Source organism: Liolophura sinensis, chromosome 6, assembly GCF_032854445.1.
Source record: "Liolophura sinensis isolate JHLJ2023 chromosome 6, CUHK_Ljap_v2, whole genome shotgun sequence".
In the NCBI taxonomy this organism is placed as follows: Eukaryota; Metazoa; Mollusca; class Polyplacophora; order Chitonida; family Chitonidae; genus Liolophura; species Liolophura sinensis.
In genome coordinates, this window is record NC_088300.1 from 81377126 (window position 1) to 81397699 (window position 20574).

Genomic DNA, 20574 nt, shown 5'->3' on the forward strand with positions numbered 1-20574 from the left:
GTTTAATACCTATAATATTGTTACATACCAAAGTATACGGTTATAATGAAAACCCACACAGAGCATGCTTCTCTACATATAAATGAACCAAACTACAACACATGAATCTTTTATCATTGTCAGTGACCTCTAACTGCTAACCCTACACTATTTCTGACTGCTACCATCATGATCTCCCCAAATGACCCAGGCTGTTGTCACATTCAACTCCTGAACCAAACTACAACACACAAATCTTTTATCTGTCAGTGACCTCTAACTGCTACCTCTACACTATTTCTGACAGCTACCCCAACAGTATTTCTGACTGGCACTCCACAGTGTTTCTGACTGCTGCCCCCCATAGCGTTTCTGACTGCTACCCCACATCCCCCCAGTGTTTCTGACTGCTACAAACACAGCATTTTACTACCCACACAGTATTTCTGACTGTTACCACCACAATGTTTCTGACTGCTACCCCACAGTGTTTTTGATTGCTAAACCCTATAGCGTTTCTGACTGCTACCTCCACAGCATTTCTAACTGCTGTCCCACAGTATTTCTGACTGCTACCTTCACAGTGTTTCTGACTGCTACCCCCACAGTGTTTCTGACTGCTACCCCCACAGTGTTTCTGACTGCTACCCCCACAGTGTTTCTGATTGCTAACCACCAGTGTTTCTGACTGCTACCCCCACAGTGTTTCTGACTGCTACCACCACAGTGTTTCTGACTGCTACCCCCACAGTGTTTCTGACTGCTACCCCCACAGTGTTTTTGATTGCTAAACCCCACAGTGTTTCTGACTGCTACCACCACAGTGTTTCTGACTGCTACCCCCACAGTGTTTCTGACTGCTACCCCCACAGTGTTTTTGATTGCTAAACCCCACAGTGTTTCTGACTGCTACCCCCCACAGTGTTTGTGACTGCTACCACCACAGTGTTTCTGACTGCTACCACCAGTGTTTCTGACTGCTACCCCCAGTGTTTCTGACTGCTACCCCCCACAGCGTTTCTGACTGCTACCACCAGTGTTTCTGACTGCTACCCCCACAGTGTTTCTGACTGCTACCCCCACAGTGTTTCTGACTGCTACCACCACATTGTTTCTGACTGCTACTCCCACAGTGTTTCTGACTGCTACCCACACAGTGTTTCTGACTGCTACCACCACAGTGTTTCTGACTGCTACCACCACAGTGTTTCTGACTGCTACCCCCCACAGTGTTTCTGACTGCTGCCCCCCATAGCGTTTCTGACTGCTACCCACACAGTGTTTCTGACTGCTACCACCACAGTGTTTCTGACTGCTACCCCCCACAGTGTTTCTGACTGCTGCCCCCCATAGCGTTTCTGACTGCTACCCACACAGTGTTTCTGACTGCTACCACCACAGTGTTTCTGACTGCTACCACCACAGTGTTTCTGACTGCTACCCCCAGTGTTTCTGACTGCTACCCCCCACAGTGTTTCTGACTGCTGCCCCCCATAGCGTTTCTGACTGCTACCCACACAGTGTTTCTGACTGCTACCCCCCACAGTGTTTCTGACTGCTACCACCACAGTGTTTCTGACTGCTACCACCACAGTGTTTCTGACTGCTGCCCCCCATAGCGTTTCTGACTGCTACCCACACAGTGTTTCTGACTGCTACCACCACAGTGTTTCTGACTGCTACCCCCCACAGTGTTTCTGACTGCTGCCCCCCATAGCGTTTCTGACTGCTACCCACACAGTGTTTCTGACTGCTACCACCACAGTGTTTCTGACTGCTACCCCCAGTGTTTCTGACTGCTACCCCCCACAGTGTTTCTGACTGCTGCCCCCCATAGCGTTTCTGACTGCTACCCACACAGTGTTTCTGACTGCTACCCCCCACAGTGTTTCTGACTGCTACCTCCACAGTGTTTCTGACTGCTACCCCCCACAGTGTTTCTGACTGCTACCACCACAGTGTTTCTGACTGCTACCACCACAGTGTTTCTGACTGCTACCCCCCACAGTGTTTCTGACTGCTGCCCCCCATAGCGTTTCTGACTGCTACCCACACAGTGTTTCTGACTGCTACCACCACAGTGTTTCTGACTGCTACCCCCCACAGTGTTTCTGACTGCTGCCCCCCATAGCGTTTCTGACTGCTACCCACACAGTGTTTCTGACTGCTACCACCACAGTGTTTCTGACTGCTGCCCCCCATAGCGTTTCTGACTGCTACCCACACAGTGTTTCTGACTGCTACCACCACAGTGTTTCTGACTGCTACCCCCCACAGTGTTTCTGACTGCTGCCCCCCATAGCGTTTCTGACTGCTACCCACACAGTGTTTCTGACTGCTACCACCACAGTGTTTCTGACTGCTACCCCCAGTGTTTCTGACTGCTACCCCCCACAGTGTTTCTGACTGCTGCCCCCCATAGCGTTTCTGACTGCTACCCACACAGTGTTTCTGACTGCTACCCCCCACAGTGTTTCTGACTGCTACCCCCAGTGTTTCTGACTGCTACTACCACAGTGTTTCTGACTGCTACCCCCAGTGTTTCTGACTGCTACCCCCCATAGTGTTTCTGACTGCTACCACCACAGTGTTTCTGACTGCTACCCCCACAGTGTTTCTGACTCTGACTGCTACCCCCACAGTGTTTCTGACTGCTTCCACCACAGTGTTTCTGACTGCTACCGCCACAGTGTTTCTGACTGCTACCCCCACAGTGTTTTTGATTGCTAAACCCCACAGTGTTTCTGACTGCTACCTCCACAGTGTTTCTCACTGCTACCCCCACAGTGTTTCTGACTGCTACCCCCCACAGTGTTTCTGACTGCTGCCCCCCATAGCGTTTCTGACTGCTACCCACACAGTGTTTCTGACTGCTACCCCCCACAGTGTTTCTGACTGCTACCCCCAGTGTTTCTGACTGCTACTACCACAGTGTTTCTGACTGCTACCCCCAGTGTTTCTGACTGCTACCCCCCATAGTGTTTCTGACTGCTACCACCACAGTGTTTCTGACTGCTACCCCCACAGTGTTTCTGACTCTGACTGCTACCCCCACAGTGTTTCTGACTGCTTCCACCACAGTGTTTCTGACTGCTACCGCCACAGTGTTTCTGACTGCTACCCCCACAGTGTTTTTGATTGCTAAACCCCACAGTGTTTCTGACTGCTACCTCCACAGTGTTTCTGACTGCTACCCCCACAGTGTTTCTGACTGCTAACCCCACAGTGTTTCTGACTGCTACATCCACAGTGTTTCTGACTGCTAACATCAACGATCGTCAAACTTCCCGCACTATCCAGGCTGTTGTAACTTCATCAGCTCTTGCACTCTTCTAACTAGGAGTTCACACTGAGGTTTGTCTTTGCTGATTTCTTTCTTCAGGATTGATATCTCCTCAGTAATCTGTGCCAACAGTAAAACAAAGAAAAATTCTTGCATATTTCCAGAACACCAGGGCAGTGTCTATGGTAGGGATACAGTATATCTGATGCAAGATCTTGCATCTTAATAGAAACTGTCATGCTGAATGCATCAGTCCTACCTGATCACATGCAAGTGTCCTCTACCATTCAGCCTCTGTATGCGTTTGTAACACACAGTCTCCATTACTTAAAGATTACCTGGGGTTTTTCTAATGACTCACCTGTACAAGTTCATCCCTTATCCTCCACACTGTGTGATCTTTGAGTGAGGATTCTACACCACAGAATGTCTGTATCCACAGACATCCCTGATCCTCCACACTGTGATCTTTGAGTGAGGATTCTACACCACAGAATGTCTGTATCCACAGACATCCCTGATCCTCCACTCTGTTATCTGTCACACTGTGATCTCTGAGTGAGGATTTTACAGCACATAATGTTTGTACTCACTGACTCACTGGACAAGTTAATCCCTGATCCTCCACACTGTTACCTGTCACACTGTGATCTCTGAATGAGGATTCTACACCACATAAAGTCTGTATCCTCTGATTCACCTGGACAAGTTAATCCCTGATCCTCCGCACTGTTACCTGTCACACTGTGATCTCTGAATGAGGATTCTACACCACATAAAGTCTGTATCCTCTGACTCACCTGTACAAGCTCATCCCTGATCCTCCACACTGTTACCTGTCACACTGTGATCTCTGAATGAGGATTCTACACCACATAAAGTCTGTATCCTCTGACTCACCTGTACAAGCTCATCCCTGATCCTCCACACTGTTACCTGTCACACTGTGATCTCTGAATGAGGATTCTACACCACATAAAGTCTGTATCCTCTGACTCACCTGTACAAGCTCACCCCTGATTCTCCACACTGTCACCTGTCATACACTGATCTCTGAGTGAGGATCCTGCACCACATAATTCTTGTATCCTCTCACTCACCTGATCCTCCACACTGTTACCTGTCACACACTGATCTCTGAGTGAGGATCCTACACCATATAATTCCTGTATCCTCTCACTCACCTGCACAAGCTCATCTCTGATATTTCTGGTGTCCTCATCTTCCACACTGTCATCTGTCATACGTTGGTCCTTTATTAATGATGACAATTGTTTCCACTGAGATTTTAATACCCTACAATGTCAAAATCAGAACTGCATGCTGATGGACTTAATGAAATCTTAACAACAAAACATGAGACACCTAGCTTTTTGTTTTACATTTCCTCTGTGACTGAAACCCAACTATCATTTCTCAAGAATATTTCACTGACACCAGCTGAACTGAACACAAATTGAACATCTCCAACATCATATGTAAAAATACATTCAGGGTCCTCAGTAAATGAATGAAACATGTTAAAAAACAGACGTGAAGAATTTGCCTGACATTCAAAATGACTTAAACAGCAGCTTGACACTCCTGTACACTGCAAACAGTAGGTGAACTTCACTTACTTCAGTTTTTTCTTCTTCTCCTCAAACTGTTTCAAAGTGTCTCGAATCTGGACGACCTCCCTTTCCTTGTGTATTTGTTCAGAGTGCGAGGTCCATGTAGCCACGGTGTCTCCAGGTAACACTGTACAGGTGAGACGTGACTTGGAGGTTTGATTGTCTCCTGAGTGGTGCAAAGGCTTTACTTCAGGAATCAAAGTTCCATCCTTCTTGGTGAGGAACGCTGCAGGGGTGAGCAAGGTAATGCCAGTATCCTGGGGAAAAGGTGTGATTCCTGAACCAGCCTGTGTGTGAACATGGGGTACGTGGTGATGTGGTTTGGAAGCCAATCTAACTCCTAGTCTTGACAGGACGGGCTCCTGAGAACCCTTTGTCACCTGATCAGGTGGTAACACTTCCTCTGCATTGCCCCCAGGTTTTGGGTCTGGTGAGATAACTGTGGACAAATGACAGGGGAGCTGTGACACGCTGTTCTCCTCAGGCAAGATAACTCTGGGACGATGACATGGGAGCTGATATGGTTGTTGCACCCTGTTCTCTTCAGATGATATAACAGTAGGTCGGTCACAGGCAACAGCTTTGATCTCCGGCTGTAATATTCCAATTTGCTTATCTGACCCCGAGTCGTCAGGCTTAGATCTACAGGATACAAGTCACCACAGCAGATGAAAGATGTGAGTGGAATACCACAGACACTGGATAACATCATTGTACAGTGGATGCAAGATGTGAGCAGAACACTACAGAAAATGGGTAACCTCACTGTACAGTGGAGCGGAATACCACAGAAAATGGGTAACCTCACTGTACAGTGGATGAAAGATATGAGCTGAATACCACAGAAAATGGGTAACCTCACTGTACAGTGGAGCGGAATACCACAGAAAATGGGTAACCTCACTGTACAGTGGATGAAAGATATGAGCTGAATACCACAGAAAATGGGTAACCTCACTGTACAGCGGATGAAAGATGTGAGCGGAATACTACAGACATTGGATAACCTCACAGTACAGCGGATGAAAGATCACCACAGATACTGGATAACCTCAATGTACAGTGGATGAAAGATGTGAACGGAATACCACACACATTGGATAACCTCACTGTACAGTGGATGAAAGATCACCCCAGATACTGGATAACCTCAATGTACAGTGGATGAAAGATGTGAGCGGAATACCACACACATTGGATAACCCTGAGAGGAATGCTAGAGACAATGGATAACCTCACTGTACAGTGGACGAATCATGCGAGAGGAATGCTAGAGACAATGGAGTAAACACGGGAGAGGAATGCTAGAGACAATGGATAACCTCACTGTACAGTGGAGGAATCATGAGAGGAATGCTAGAGACAATGGATAACCTCACTGTACAATGGACGAATCATGAGAGGAATGCTAGAGACAATGGATAACCTCACTGTACAATGGAAGAAACATGGGAGAGGAATGCTAGAGACAATGGATAACCTCACTGTACAGTGGAGGAATCATGAGAGGAATGCTAGAGACAATGGATAACCTCACTGTCCAGTGGACGAATCATGAGAGGAATGCTAGAGACAATGGATAACCTCACTGTACAATGGAGGAAACATGGGAGAGGAATGCTAGAGACAATGGATAACCTCACTGTACAGTGGAGGAATCATGAGAGGAATGCTAGAGACAATGGATAACCTCACTGTCCAGTGGACGAATCATGAGAGGAATGCTAGAGACAATGGATAACCTCACTGTACAATGGAGGAAACATGGGAGAGGAATGCTAGAGACAGTGGATAACCTCACTGTCCAGTGGACGAATCATGAGAGGAATGCTAGAGACAATGGATAACCTCACTGTACAATGGAGGAAACATGGGAGAGGAATGCTAGAGACAATGGATAACCTCACTGTACAGTGGAGGAAACATGGGAGAGGAATGCTAGAGACAATGGATAACCTCACTGTACAATGGAGGAAACATGGGAGAGGAATGCTAGAGACAGTGGATAACCTCACTGTACAATGGAGGAAACATGGGAGAGGAATGCTAGAGACAATGGATAACCTCACTGTACAGTGGAAGAATCATGAGAGGAATGCTAAAGACAGTGGAGTAAACACGGGAGAGGAATACTGAATACTTGTGGAATGGGTATATACTGAATTGGTTTTATTTTCTCATACAATGCACTGTGTTGGCTGGACTAACCTGAATCCCTTGTGCCCTGAACTGGTGGTCAACAGCCCTTCTCTCTTCAGCGAGTCAATCAAGAAGTCTGGCTGGCGGGGGCGGGGGCGCATTAGTCTGAGGGTCAGGGCGTGGGAGCTGCAGGTAACACAGATAATATGACATGTAGTTGTCACAAGGAGTCAATCAGGGAGTCTGACTGACGGGGCGGGGGGGCGAACTAGTCTGAGGGGAGGGGCTTGGGAGCTGCAGGTAACACAGATAATGAGGCACTAGTAGTTGTTACAAGGAGTCAATCAGGAAGTCTGGCTGATGTGGGCGTGGGCGCATTTGTCTGAGGGGAAATGCGAGGGAGCTGAAAGTAACACTGATAATACTGCACATGTAGTTATCACAAGGAGTCAATCGGAGAGTCTGACAGGTGGGGGTGGGGGTGGGGGCGTGGGCGCACTAGTCTGAGGGGAAGAGCGTTGGAACTGCAAGTAACACAGACAATACGGCACATAGCTATCACAAGGAGTCAATCAGGAAATCTGGCTGGCGGAGGCCAGGGTGAACTAGTCTGAGGATCAGGGCGTGGGAGCTGCAGGTAACACAGACAATACGGCACATTTAGTTATCACAAGGAGTCCATACTAATACACTAGATTGATAACACATATAACACTGTACATAAAGTTATCACAAGGAGTCAATCAGGGGGGATCTGGCGCATGCGTGATGGGGTGTGCTAGTCTCTGAGCAGGGTTTGGGAGGTAACACATAACACTGTACATATAGTTATCACAAGGGGTCAATCAGGGGGTCTGACACATGGGTGACGGGGTGTGCTAGTCTGTGAGTAGGGTTTGGGTGGTAACACATAACACTGTACATATAGTTATCACAAGGAGTTATTCAGGGGGTCTGACACATGGGTGACGGGGTGTGCTAGTCTGTGAGTAGGGGTTTGGGAGGTAACACATAACACTGTACAAATAGTTATCACAAGAAGTTAATCAGGGGGTGTGACTCATGGGTGACGGGGTGTGCTAGTCTGTGAGTAGGGGTTTGGGAGGTAACACATAACACTGTACATATAGTTATCACAAGGGGTCAATCAGGGGGTCTGACACATGGGTGACGGGGTGTGCTAGTCTGTGAGTAGGGATTTGGGAGGTAACACATAACACTGCACATACAGTTATCACAAGGAGTTAATCAGGGGGTCAGGCACATGGGGGAGGGGGTATGCTAGTTTGTGAGTAGGGTTTGGGGGTAACACATAACACTATTCATATAGTTATCACAAGGAGTTAATCAAGGGGTCTGACACATGGGTGACAGGGTGTACTAGTCTGTGAGTAGGGTTTGGGAGGTAACACATAACACTGTACATAAAGTTATCACAAAGAGTTAATCTGGGAGTCTGGCACATGGGGGAGGGGTATGCTAGTCTGTGAGTAGGGGTTTGGGAGGTAACACATAACACTGTACATATAGTTATCACAAGGAGTTAATCTGGGAGTCTGACACATGGGTGACGGGGTGTGCTAGTCTGCGAGTAGGGGTTTGGGAGGTAACACATAACACTGTACATATAGTTATCACAAGGAGTTAATCAGGAGGTCTGACACATGGGGGACGGCGTGTGCTAGTCTGTGAGTAGGGTTTGGGAGGTAACACATAACACTGTACATATAGTTATCACAAGGGTTCAATCTAGTAGGGGTTTGGGAGGTAACACATAACACTGTACATATAGTTATCACAAGGAGTTAATCAGGAGGTCTGACACATGGGGAAGGGGGTGTGCTAGTCTGTGAGTAGGGTTTGGGAAGTAACACTTTACACTGTACATATAGTTATCACAAGGGGTCAATCAGGGGGTCTGACACATGGGGGACGGGGTGTGCTAGTCTGTGAGTAGGGGTTTGGGAGGTAACACATAACACTGTACATATAGTTATCACAAGGGGTCAATCAGGGGGTCTGACACATGGGTGACGGGGTGTGCTAGTCTGTGAGTAGGGTTTGGGAGGTAACACATAACACTGTACATATAGTTATCACAAGGAGTTAATCTGGGAGTCAGGCACATGGGGGAGGGGGTATGCTAGTCTGTGAGTAGGGGTTTGGGAGGTAGAACATAACACTGTACATATAGTTATCACAAGGAGTTGATCTGGGAGTCTGGCACATGGGGAAGGGGGTGTGCTAGTCTGTGAGTAGGGTTTGGGAAGAACACTTTACACTGTACATACAGTTATCACAAGGAGTTAATCTGGGAGTCTGGCACATCGGGGGCGGGAGGTAACAAAGATAACACTATACATGTGCATGTTGTCAGGACATGTATTTAATTCAGAGCAGAAAAAAAATTGAAAACAAATAAGTAAGGTGTTTATGGACACAGTTTTCAATAGTCATTCTACTCCTGCTTTCCTCTTATTTACGTTTTCCTTCCTTTTAAACTGCCACATATCAATACAACCTCTGCAATATAGATTTTGATGAATTATATTGTGCCAAGATTTACAAGTGCAAGTTTTGTAAGAGGACAAAAGAGGCGAAACAACCATGAATGGGTTCCACAGTTACAGTCAGTTCTCTAGCCATAGAGGCTACAACTCACCTCTCTGACTCTGCCTGCACACTGCCCTCAGGTATAGCCTTGAATCTCTGGCCTATTACTGGGGAGAGCGACAAGACTGGGGCCGTGGGGATGATCCTTGATCTGGGTGGGTCATGTGACTCTCGAGGTATCTGTGAGCTCATTTGTTGGGATGTTTTTCTCCTTGCCACTGTAAGTTTCCAGCGTAAAGCAAACTTCTGGACGAGCTGGTAAGTGTCGTAGGCAGACTGTAGCATACAGTTATAGTGAGCAATAAACAAGTTCTGAAATGTTCAATAACAGAAGTAGAATGCCGACAAACGCAAAGCACTGTGCGCAATTAGCTCAAAGTATCATGATACAAGCATTAGATGTAAGTTTGGTTTGTAATCCATGGTGTGGTGAAACAGATCTGTGGTCTATGGTGTGGTGTAATAGATCTGTGGTTGATGGTGTGGTGAAATATAACCTATGTTGTGGTGAAATGCAGGTATAACCTATGGTGTGGTGAAATGAATGTAAAACCTATGGTGTTGTGAAATAGATGTTTAACTTATGTTGGTGAAATGGCGGTATACCCTATGGTATGGTGAAATAGAGGTATAACCCATGGTGTGGTGAAATGGAGGTATAACCTATGATGTGGTGAAACAGATGTTTAACCTATGTTGTGGTGAAATGGAGATATAACCTATGGTGTGGTGAAATGGATGTAAAACCTATGGTGTTGGGAAATAGATGTTTAACTTATTTTGTGGTGAAATGGTGGTATACCCTATGGTATGGTGAAATAGAGGTATAACCTATGGTGTGGTGAAATGAAGGTATAACTTATGGTGTGGTGAAATGTCAGTATAACCTATTGTGTGGTGGAATGGAGATAAAACTTATGGTGTGGTGAAACAGATGATCAACCTATGGTGTGGTATAACCTATGGTGTGGTGAAATGGAGGTATAACCTATGGTATGGTGAAATGGACGTATAACCCATGGTGTGGTGAAATGGAGGTATAACCTATGGTGTGGTGAAATGGAGGTATAACCTATGGTGTGGTGAAATGGCAGTATAACCTATGGTATGGTGAAATGGAGTTACAGCCGATGGTATAGTGAAATGAATGTAAAATGTATGGTATGGTGAAATGGAGGTGTAACCTACTCTGTGGTAAAATGGAGTTTCAACCTGTGGTGAAATGAAGGTATAACTTATGGTGTGGTGAAATAGCAGTATAACCTATGTTGGGGTGAAATGGAGCTATAACCTATGGTGTGGTGAAATAGCGGTATAACCTATGTTGTGGTGAAATGGAGGTATAACCTATGGTGTGGTGAAATGGAGGTATAACATATGTTGTGGTGAAATAGCAGTATAACATATGTTGTGGTGAAATGGAGGTATAACCTACATGTATGGTGCAGTGAAACTGATCTCAATACACACTATGGTGAAATAGATGTAAAAACAAGCTGTGGTAAAATGAATCTTTATATCTTCCAATGCCTGTGTCAACTGTCCTCTTACCTTTGAATGCTGTTGTGCAGCAAACTTTGCCCTGAACTGTGTCAGTTCATGAGCCACACGTAACCACTGAGTGGCACCCTCCCTCAGTAGCCTCAGTTGGCGTCTGTCTAAAGCTTCTGTATGTCGCACCTTCTTCCTTCTCCTGTTCTCAGTGTATGACCACCAGAGGATTAACACCTGAAGTCAACGTCAGAACTGTCAGGTCTTAGCTCACTGACAAGTATGCAACACCTTAACTCATGGAGACATGACAAACACCACAACTGTCATGTCTTAGCTCAATGACAGGAACGCAATACCTTAACTCATGGAGAGATGGCAAACACCACAACTGTCAGGTCTTAGCTCACTCACAGGTACACAACACCTTTACTCATGGAAAGATGGCAAACACTAAAACTGTCACGACTTACCTCACTCACAGGTACGGAACACTTGAACTCATGGAGAGATGGCAAACACCACAACTGTCAGGTCTTAGCTCACTGACAGGTATGCAACAACTTAACTCATGGAGAGATGGCAAACACCACAACTGTCAGGTCTTACCTGTAGCTCACTGACAGGTACGCAACATCTTAATTCATGGAGACATGGCAAACACCACAACTGTCAGGTTTAAGCTCACTGACAGGTACGCAACACCTTAACTCATGGAGATATGGCAAACACCACAACTGTCAGGTCTTACCTGTAGCTCACTGACAGGTACGCAACATCTTAACTCATGGAGATATGGCAAACACCACAACTGTCAGGTCTTACCTGTAGCTCACTGACAGGTACGCAACATCTTAACTCATGGAGAGATGGCAAACACCACAACTGTCAGGTCTTAGCTCACTCACAGGTACACAACACCTTTACTCATGGAAAGATGGCAAACACTAAAACTGTCACGACTTACCTCACTCACAGGTACGGAACACTTGAACTCATGGAGAGATGGCAAACACCACAACTGTCAGGTCTTAGCTCACTGACAGGTATGCAACAACTTAACTCATGGAGAGATGGCAAACACCACAACTGTCAGGTCTTACCTGTAGCTCACTGACAGGTACGCAACATCTTAATTCATGGAGACATGGCAAACACCACAACTGTCAGGTTTAAGCTCACTGACAGGTACGCAACACCTTAACTCATGGAGATATGGCAAACACCACAACTGTCAGGTCTTACCTGTAGCTCACTGACAGGTACGCAACATCTTAACTCATGGAGAGATGGCAAACACCACAACTGTCAGGTCTTAGCTCACTGACAAGTATGCAATACATTAACTCATTGAGACATGGCAAACACCACAACTGTCAGGTCTTAGCTCACTGACAGGTACACAACACCTTAACTCATGGAGACATGGCAACCACCACAACTGTCAGGTCTTAGCTCATTGACAGGTGCACAACACTTTAACTCATGGAGAGATGGCAAACACTACAACTGTCAGGTCTTAGCTCACTCACAGGTACGCCACACCTTAACTCATTGAAATATGGCAAACACCACAACTGTCAGGTATGTAACACCTTAACTCATGGAGAGATGGCAAACACCACAACTGTCAGGCCTTAGCTCACTGACAGGTATGCAACACCTTAACTCATGGAGAGATGACAAACACCACAACTGTCAGGTCTTGCGTGTAGCTCACTGACAGGTACGCAACACCTTAACTCATGGAGAGATGGCAAACACCACAACGGTCAGGTCTTAGGTCACTGACAGGTACAACACCTTAACTCATAGAGACATGGCAAACACCACAACTGTCGGGTCTTACGTGTAGCTCACTGACAGGTACGCAACATCTTAACTCATGGAGACATGGCAAACACCACAACTGTCAGGTCCTAGCTCACTGACAGGTACGCAACACCTTAACTCATGGAGACATGGCAAACACCACAACTGTCAGGTCTTAGCTCACTCACAGGTACACAATACCTTAACTCATGGAAAGATGGCAAACACCACAACTGTCAGGTCTTAGCTCATTGACAGGTACGCAACACCTTAACTCATGGAGACATGGCAAAGACTACAACTGTCAGGTCTTAGCTCACCGACAGGTACACAATACCTTAACTCATGGAAAGATGGCAAAGACTACAACTGTCAGGTCTTAGCTCACTGACAGGTACGCAACAACTTAACTCATGGAGAGATGGCAAACACCACAACTGTCAGGTCTTAGCTCACTGACAGGTATGCAACACCTTAACTCATGGAGACATGGCAAACACCACAACTGTCAGGTCTTAGCTCACCGACAGGTACACAATACCTTAACTCATGGAAAGATGGCAAACACCACAACTGTCAGGTCTTAGCTCATTGACAGGTACGCAACACCTTAACTCATGGAGACATGGCAAACACCACAACTGTCAGGTCTTAGCTCATTGACAGGTACGCAACACCTTAACTCATGGCAAGATGGCAAAGACTACAACTGTCAGGCCTTAGCTCACTGACAGGTACACAATACCTTAACTCATGGAAAGATGGCAAAGACCACAACTGTCAGGTCTTAGCTCACTGACAGGTATGCAACAACTTAACTCGTGGAGAGATGGCAAACACCACAACTGTTAGGTCTTACCTCACTGACAGGTATGCAACACCTTAACTCATGGAGAGATGGCAAACACCACAACTGTCAGGTCTTAGCTCATTGACAGGTACGCAACACCTTAACTCATGGAGACATGGCAAACACCACAACTGTCAGGTCTTAGCTCATTGACAGGTACGCAACACCTTAACTCATGGAGACATGGCAAACACCACAACTGTCAGGTCTTAGATCACTGACAGGTACACAATACCTTAATTCATGGAAAGATGGCAAACACCACAACTGTCAGGTCTTAGCTCATTGACAGGTATGCAACACCTTAACTCATGGCAAGATGGCAAAGACTACAACTGTCAGGTCTTAGCTCACCGACAGGTACACAATACCTTAACTCATGGAAAGATGGCAAAGACTACAACTGTCAGGTCTTAGCTCACTGACAGGTATGCAACAACTTAACTCATGGAGAGATGGCAAACACCACAACTGTCAGGTCTTAGCTCACTGACAGGTATGCAACACCTTAACTCATGGAGACATGGCAAACACCACAAGTGTCAGGTCTTAGCTCACCGACAGGTACACAATACCTTAACAATACAACTGTCAGGTTTTAGCTCACTGACAGGTACGCAACACCTTAACTCATGGAGACATGGCAAACACTAGAACTGTCAGGTCTTAGCTCACTCACAGGTGTGCAACACCTTAACTCATGGAGACATGGCAAACACTAGAACTGTCAGGTCTTAGCTCACTCACAGGTGTGCAACACGTTCCTCACCGAGAGATGGCAAACATCAGAACTGTCAGGTTTTAGCTCACTCACAAGTACAACACCTTAACTCATGGAGACATGGCAAACACTAGAACTGTCAGGTCTTAGCTCACTCACAGGTGTGCAACACGTTCCTCACCGAGAGATGGCAAACATCAGAATTGTCAGGTTTTAGTTCACTCACAAGTACAACACCTTAACTCATTGAGAGAAAACCAATACCTCAGTTAACTGGCCAACATAAAGTTCATTTAATTATACAAGGTTATTTCATATTTGATTCTTGTTTAACATCTTACTCAAGATTTTTTCCACTTATACGACAGCAATCAGGTTTTGATCAAGGACCTGACAGATGTAACCAGGTGGGGCTTTAACTATCTGTAAGGCTCACTGATAGATATACATGTACCTCAGTTCATCCATATGTGGCCTATACATTAGCTGATGGAAAAGTGGCCAATATCTGGGCTGATGGAAATGTGGTCAATATCTTTATAATAATAGCCTTCATGTACATTTGTAAGCCTGGGGAAGTAAAATGTGACTCAAAATCATCCACTTTGGGATTTAATGATTCCCCTTTTTTGTTTTTTTTTCTTACTTCAGGTGTACAGTTTTGTTTGTTATCCATATTTCTTGACAAGTACTCATCCATCATAAAGCAGTTTATAGTAAAGGCATTGTGCTACTAACCCTTCTCTGGAGAGACAGACACCAGTGCCAGAGAGCCAGGTTAGTTTTGGCCTGCTTTTCCTGGGCTTGTTCATGTTCTTGCTTCCAGCATGCAAAGTAGCGAGTCTGGGCCACCGTCTGACGAAACCACAGCGCCTGGCGAGCTAGCAGCTGTAACACAAAACACATCATGTCTGAGCCACCATCTGACAAAACCACAGCGTCTGACGAGCTGGCAGCTGTAACACAAAATACATCATGCCTGAGCCACCGTCTGACGAAACCACAGCACCTGGCCAGCTAGCTGCTGTAACAGAAAAAACACATCATGTCTGAGCCACCGTCTGACCAAACAACAGTGCCTGGCCAGCTAGCAGCTGTAACACAAAACACATCATGTCTGAGCCACCGTCTGACGAAACCACAGCACCTGGCTAGCTAGCAGCTGTAACACAAAACACATCATGTCTGAGCCACCATCTGACAAAACCACAGTGGATGGCAAGCTAGCAACTGTAACACAAAACACGTCATTTCTGAGCCACCGTCTGATGAAACAACAGTGCCTGGCCAGCTAGCAGCTGTAACAGAAAAAACACATCATGTCTGAGCCACTGTCTGACAAAACCACAGTGCCTGGTGAGTGAGGAGATGTAACACAAAACACATCATGTCTGAGCCACTGTCTGACGAAACAACAGTGCCTGGCCAGCTAGCAACTGTAACACAAAACACGTCATTTCTGAGCCACCGTCTGACGAAACCACAGTGCCTGGCCAGCTAGCTGCTGTAACAGAAAAAACACATCATGTCTGAGCCACCGTCTGACGAAACCACAGTGCCTGGCGAGCTAGCAGCTGTAACACAAAACACATCATGTCTGAGCCACCGTCTGACAAAACCACAGTGGATGGCAAGCTAGCAGCTGCAACACAAAACACATCATGTCTGAGCCACCGTCTGATGAAACCACAGTGCCTGGCGAGCTAGCAGCTGTACCACAAAACACGTCATTTCTGAGCCACCGTCTGATGAAACAACAGCGTCTGACGAGCTGGCAGCTGTAACACAAAACACGTCATTTCTGAGCCACCGTCTGATGAAACAACAGTGTCTGGCCAGCTAGCAGCTGTAACAGAAAAAACACATCATGTCTGAGCCACCGTCTGACGAAACCACAGTGCCTGGCCAGCTAGCTGCTGTAACAGAAAAAACACATCATGTCTGAGCCACTGTCTGACCAAACAACAGTGCCTGGCCAGCTAGCAGCTGTAACACAAAACACATCATGTCTGAGCCACTGTCTGACAAAACCACAGCGTCTGACGAGTGAGGAGATGTAACACAAAACACATCATGTCTGAGCCACTGTCTGACAAAACCACAGTGCCTGGTGAGTGAGGAGATGTAACACAAAACACATCATGTCTGAGCCACCATCTGACGGCAGATAGATTTTCGTGTATTAATTTCATCAACTTTCGCCATTATTTTAAGGTTTACTTACCTGGGAGAAAACACTGGAGAGAAACAGCATACCTCTTAATATGGCTTAATATTCTTAACTATGAATGTTTTCTTTGGTATGTTTATATTTTGCTGTGTATTGAATGGTCTAACACCACCACTTTTCCTACCTGACCAGGCAAGTTGCTCGTATCAGTTGCTACCGACTGTTGTTGCTACCGACTGTTGTATTACCTTCTTCCTGTAAGACAGCTGACAGAAATGCTTCCAGGCCTGGAGAGTTCTAAGCCCAACACAGTTCTGGTGATGTTGTACTGCCTGCTCGTGTTTCAGCGTCAGGATAAGAGCCTCATCCCGCGCCAGTCTCCAGTGCAGAAAGCTCCGCCGTAATATCCCTGTTTACAAACAGATAAGAACCATGATTGATCACACATGGACATGTAAATCATGACACATGCACATGTAAATCATCACACACGTATCTGATTTGTTTGTTTAATTGGTGTTTTAGGCCGTACTCAAGAACATTTTCACATAGACGATGGCAACCAGCAGTATGGTGTGAGGAAACCGGGCATAGCCCGCGGAAAATCCATGACCATCCGCAGGCTGCTGGCTGACAATCCCATGTACGGCCGGGGAGGAAGCCAGCATGCGACTTTAACTCACAGAGAACGCTTTGGTGAGAGGCTCCTGCGTTATTATGTTGCGCTAGCACGCTAACCAACTGAGACCCCCCCCCCCCTCCCAATCGCACACGTACATGTAAATCATGACACATGAATACGCAAATCATCACAAATACACATGCAAATCATGACACATGGACATGCAAATCACCACACATATGCATATGCAAATCGACACAGATGGTTATGTAAATTATCAGACACATACATGTAAATCATCACACATGCACATGTCCGTGTAAATTATCACAAATGTACCTGTAAATCATCACAAACAGGCATGTAAATCATCACAAACTGGCATGTAAATCATCACACATGCACATCATCACACATGCATATGTAAATCATCACACATCCACATGTAAATCACAGGGATGAGAATGGTTATTGGAAAAAAAGTCTAAAACTATTTTATATACTGAATGAAACGAATACTGCAAGTGAGCGAATGAGCAACCTGAGTCTACATGTGGTTACCACATGTGGTTGTGGTACATGTGGTTACCATTGCAAGCCGCTGCAAAGCAGATATGCTAAAGTGCGTAAATGGTACTGGTAAAAGCTATTGACATTGTAAAATGGTCAGTATGCGTTATATATCTTACAACCACAGGTTGTAAGATATATATATATATCTTAACCACAGGTTGTAAGATATATAACCTGTATGAAGGATCTGATGTTAGTACATGTGTGTCAGATATATAACCTATATGGAGGGCCAGCTGTTACCTCATGTATGTAAGATATATCACCTGTATGAAGGATCTGATGTTAGCACATGCGTGTCAGATATATAAATTGTATGGAGGGCCAGGTGTTGGCACACATATGTTAGATATATAACCTGTATGGAGGGCCAGCTGTTAGCTCATGTATGTAAGATATATAACCTGTATGAATGGCCTGACGTTAGCGCGTGTGTCAGATACATAACCTGTATGAAGGGCCTCATATTAGTATATGTGTGTAAGATACATAACCTGTATGGAGGGCTTGATGTTAGCATATGTACGTAAGATATATAACCTGTATGAAGGATCTGATGTTAGCACATGTATGTTAGATATATAACCTGTATGAAGGATCTGATGTTAGCACATGTATGTTAGATATATAACCTGTATGAAGGATCTGATGTTAGCACATGTATGTTAGATATATAACCTGTATGAAGGATCTGATGTTAGCACATGTATGTTAGATATATAACCTGTATGAAGGATCTGATGTTAGCACATGTATGTTAGATATATAACCTGTATGAAGGATCTGATGTTAGCACATGTATGTTAGATATATAACCTGTATGAAGGATCTGATGTTAGCACATGTATGTTAGATATATAACCTGTATGAAGCTCTTCTTGTCCTTGCATAACCAGCTGAGCCGTCTCACTTTTCTTGTAAGCGTGGATTGCAGCAAAACGATGCCACGTCTTCAGCACCTACCATGTGAAATAGCCACAGATATCTATTATAATGTATTCACATAATTAGACAATAAAAGTGTCAAACTTCACATGTTCTCCATACCTCCATGTCCATGTGCTATATGTATACTCAGTATTTATATCCAAAGCCAAACTCTCTTCAAGCCTCAGTTCAAACCTTCTTTATACCCACACCTGCCATACTCAAGAATATTTCACTTATACGACGGCGGCCAGCATTATGGTGGGTGGAAACTGGGCACAGCCCAAAGGAAAGCCACGACCATCCGCAGGTTGCTGACAGACCTTCCCACGTATGGCTGGAGAGGAAGCCAGCATAAGCTGAACATGAACTCACATCAACTGCATTGGTGAGAGACTCCTGGGTCATTACGTTACACTAGCGCACTAACCAACTGAGCCACGGAGGCCCCTACTGTGTGTGTTGTGATTTACATCAATTCTCTGTGACTCACTCACTGTGGTGTACATGCACCTCTGCTCTTCCTTTAACTCAACTTTGCTAAGATCCTCCTCTTGTGGTGTACCTCACTCACTGTGTGACTCACCTTTACTGAGATTCTCCATATGTGGAGTAGCTCTCCCTTTGACCCACCTTTGCTAAGATCCTCCTGTTGGGGCGTGCCTCTGCTCGCCCTGTGACTCACCTTTTTTAAGATCATCCTGTTGTGGTGTACCTAACTCACTGTGTGACTCATCTTGACTAAGATGCTCCTATTGTGGTGTACCTAACTAACTGTGTGACTCACCTTTACTAAGATGCTCCTCTTGTGGTGTACCTCACTCACTGTTTGACTCACCTTTACTAAGATCCTCCTGTTGTGGTGTGCCTCAGCTTTCTGTGACTCACCTTTACTCAGATCCTCCTGTTGTGGTGTTGCTAACTCACTGTGTGACTCACCTTTACTAAGATCCTCCTATTGTGGTGTGTCTCTGCTCTCTTGTTGGCCTCTCTCTCTTGGATGTTCTCGTGGATGCGCCTACCCCATGTCTGTATTACCCACCTACAAGAACACAACACACTGGTCATCACAGAGGTCAGCAGTTCATCGGCATCACCTCACTTTACAGACTGCAATCATGTCACATACAGTGTCACCCAGTATTCTCCCCTCATCCCCAACTCTTGTCTTTCTCTTCCACTACATGTATCGCAATCTAACAGTATGAACTCATCCTTAACCCAGAGCCTAAGACAATGTGTAGTTAGAAGCCTGTGAAATGTATCAAGCCCAATCCATAATCAGACCTCAGGCAACCGTTGTTCCACTGCCAATGTACTTTGGGCCTATAATTTGTTGACAGCTGTATGAATGCAGCTGCCTGTCTACACTGAACAACTACACTGGTTTATTCATTCTGAAATGCAGCTGGCTATCTACACTGAACAACTACATTGGTTTTTTCATTCTGAATGCAGCTGTCTATCTACAACGAACAACTACACTGGTTTATTCACTCTGTAGGAATTACTATCAGTCACAATGGATTCTATTTTTATTTCCACGACCCGCATTATGGCGAGAGGAAACCAGGCAGAGCCTAGAGAAAAACCACAATCATCTGCAGGTTATTGGTAGACCTTCCCACATACGGCCAAACTCATTGCATCGCGCTGGAACTCTAACCACTTCTGCCACAGAGGCCCCCAATGGATTTGTGAGAATTCTGCCTTGGGTTTATAAAAAACTGAATTACAGGGTGTCATAAACTGGATAAAAGGCATTGTAAGGTGAAACAGCA

General features: G+C 45.5%; 1 protein-coding gene across 2 annotated transcripts in view; it reads right to left on the reverse strand.

Moving 5' to 3' along the window:
* Positions 1-3061: 3061 nt before the first annotated feature.
* The window catches only part of LOC135467750 (protein SFI1 homolog), a 68351-nt gene continuing 50838 nt past the window's right edge, over positions 3062-20574 (reverse strand). The window contains exons 21-30 of one of the 2 annotated variants that reach the window (XM_064745584.1): positions 19733-19835; positions 18729-18825; positions 16920-17080; positions 15240-15389; positions 11179-11355; positions 9677-9903; positions 7084-7200; positions 4882-5517; positions 4447-4558; positions 3062-3382 (exon numbers count right to left, since the gene is read on the reverse strand). In XM_064745584.1, the coding sequence (XP_064601654.1) occupies positions 3272-3382; positions 4447-4558; positions 4882-5517; positions 7084-7200; positions 9677-9903; positions 11179-11355; positions 15240-15389; positions 16920-17080; positions 18729-18825; positions 19733-19835 (1891 nt within the window). In that variant the 3' untranslated portion in view covers positions 3062-3271. Of the gene's footprint in view, positions 3383-4446; positions 4559-4881; positions 5518-7083; positions 7201-9676; positions 9940-11178; positions 11356-15239; positions 15390-16919; positions 17081-18728; positions 18826-19732; positions 19836-20574 lie in introns of both variants that reach the window. The other variant, XM_064745583.1, reaches the window with a different exon arrangement.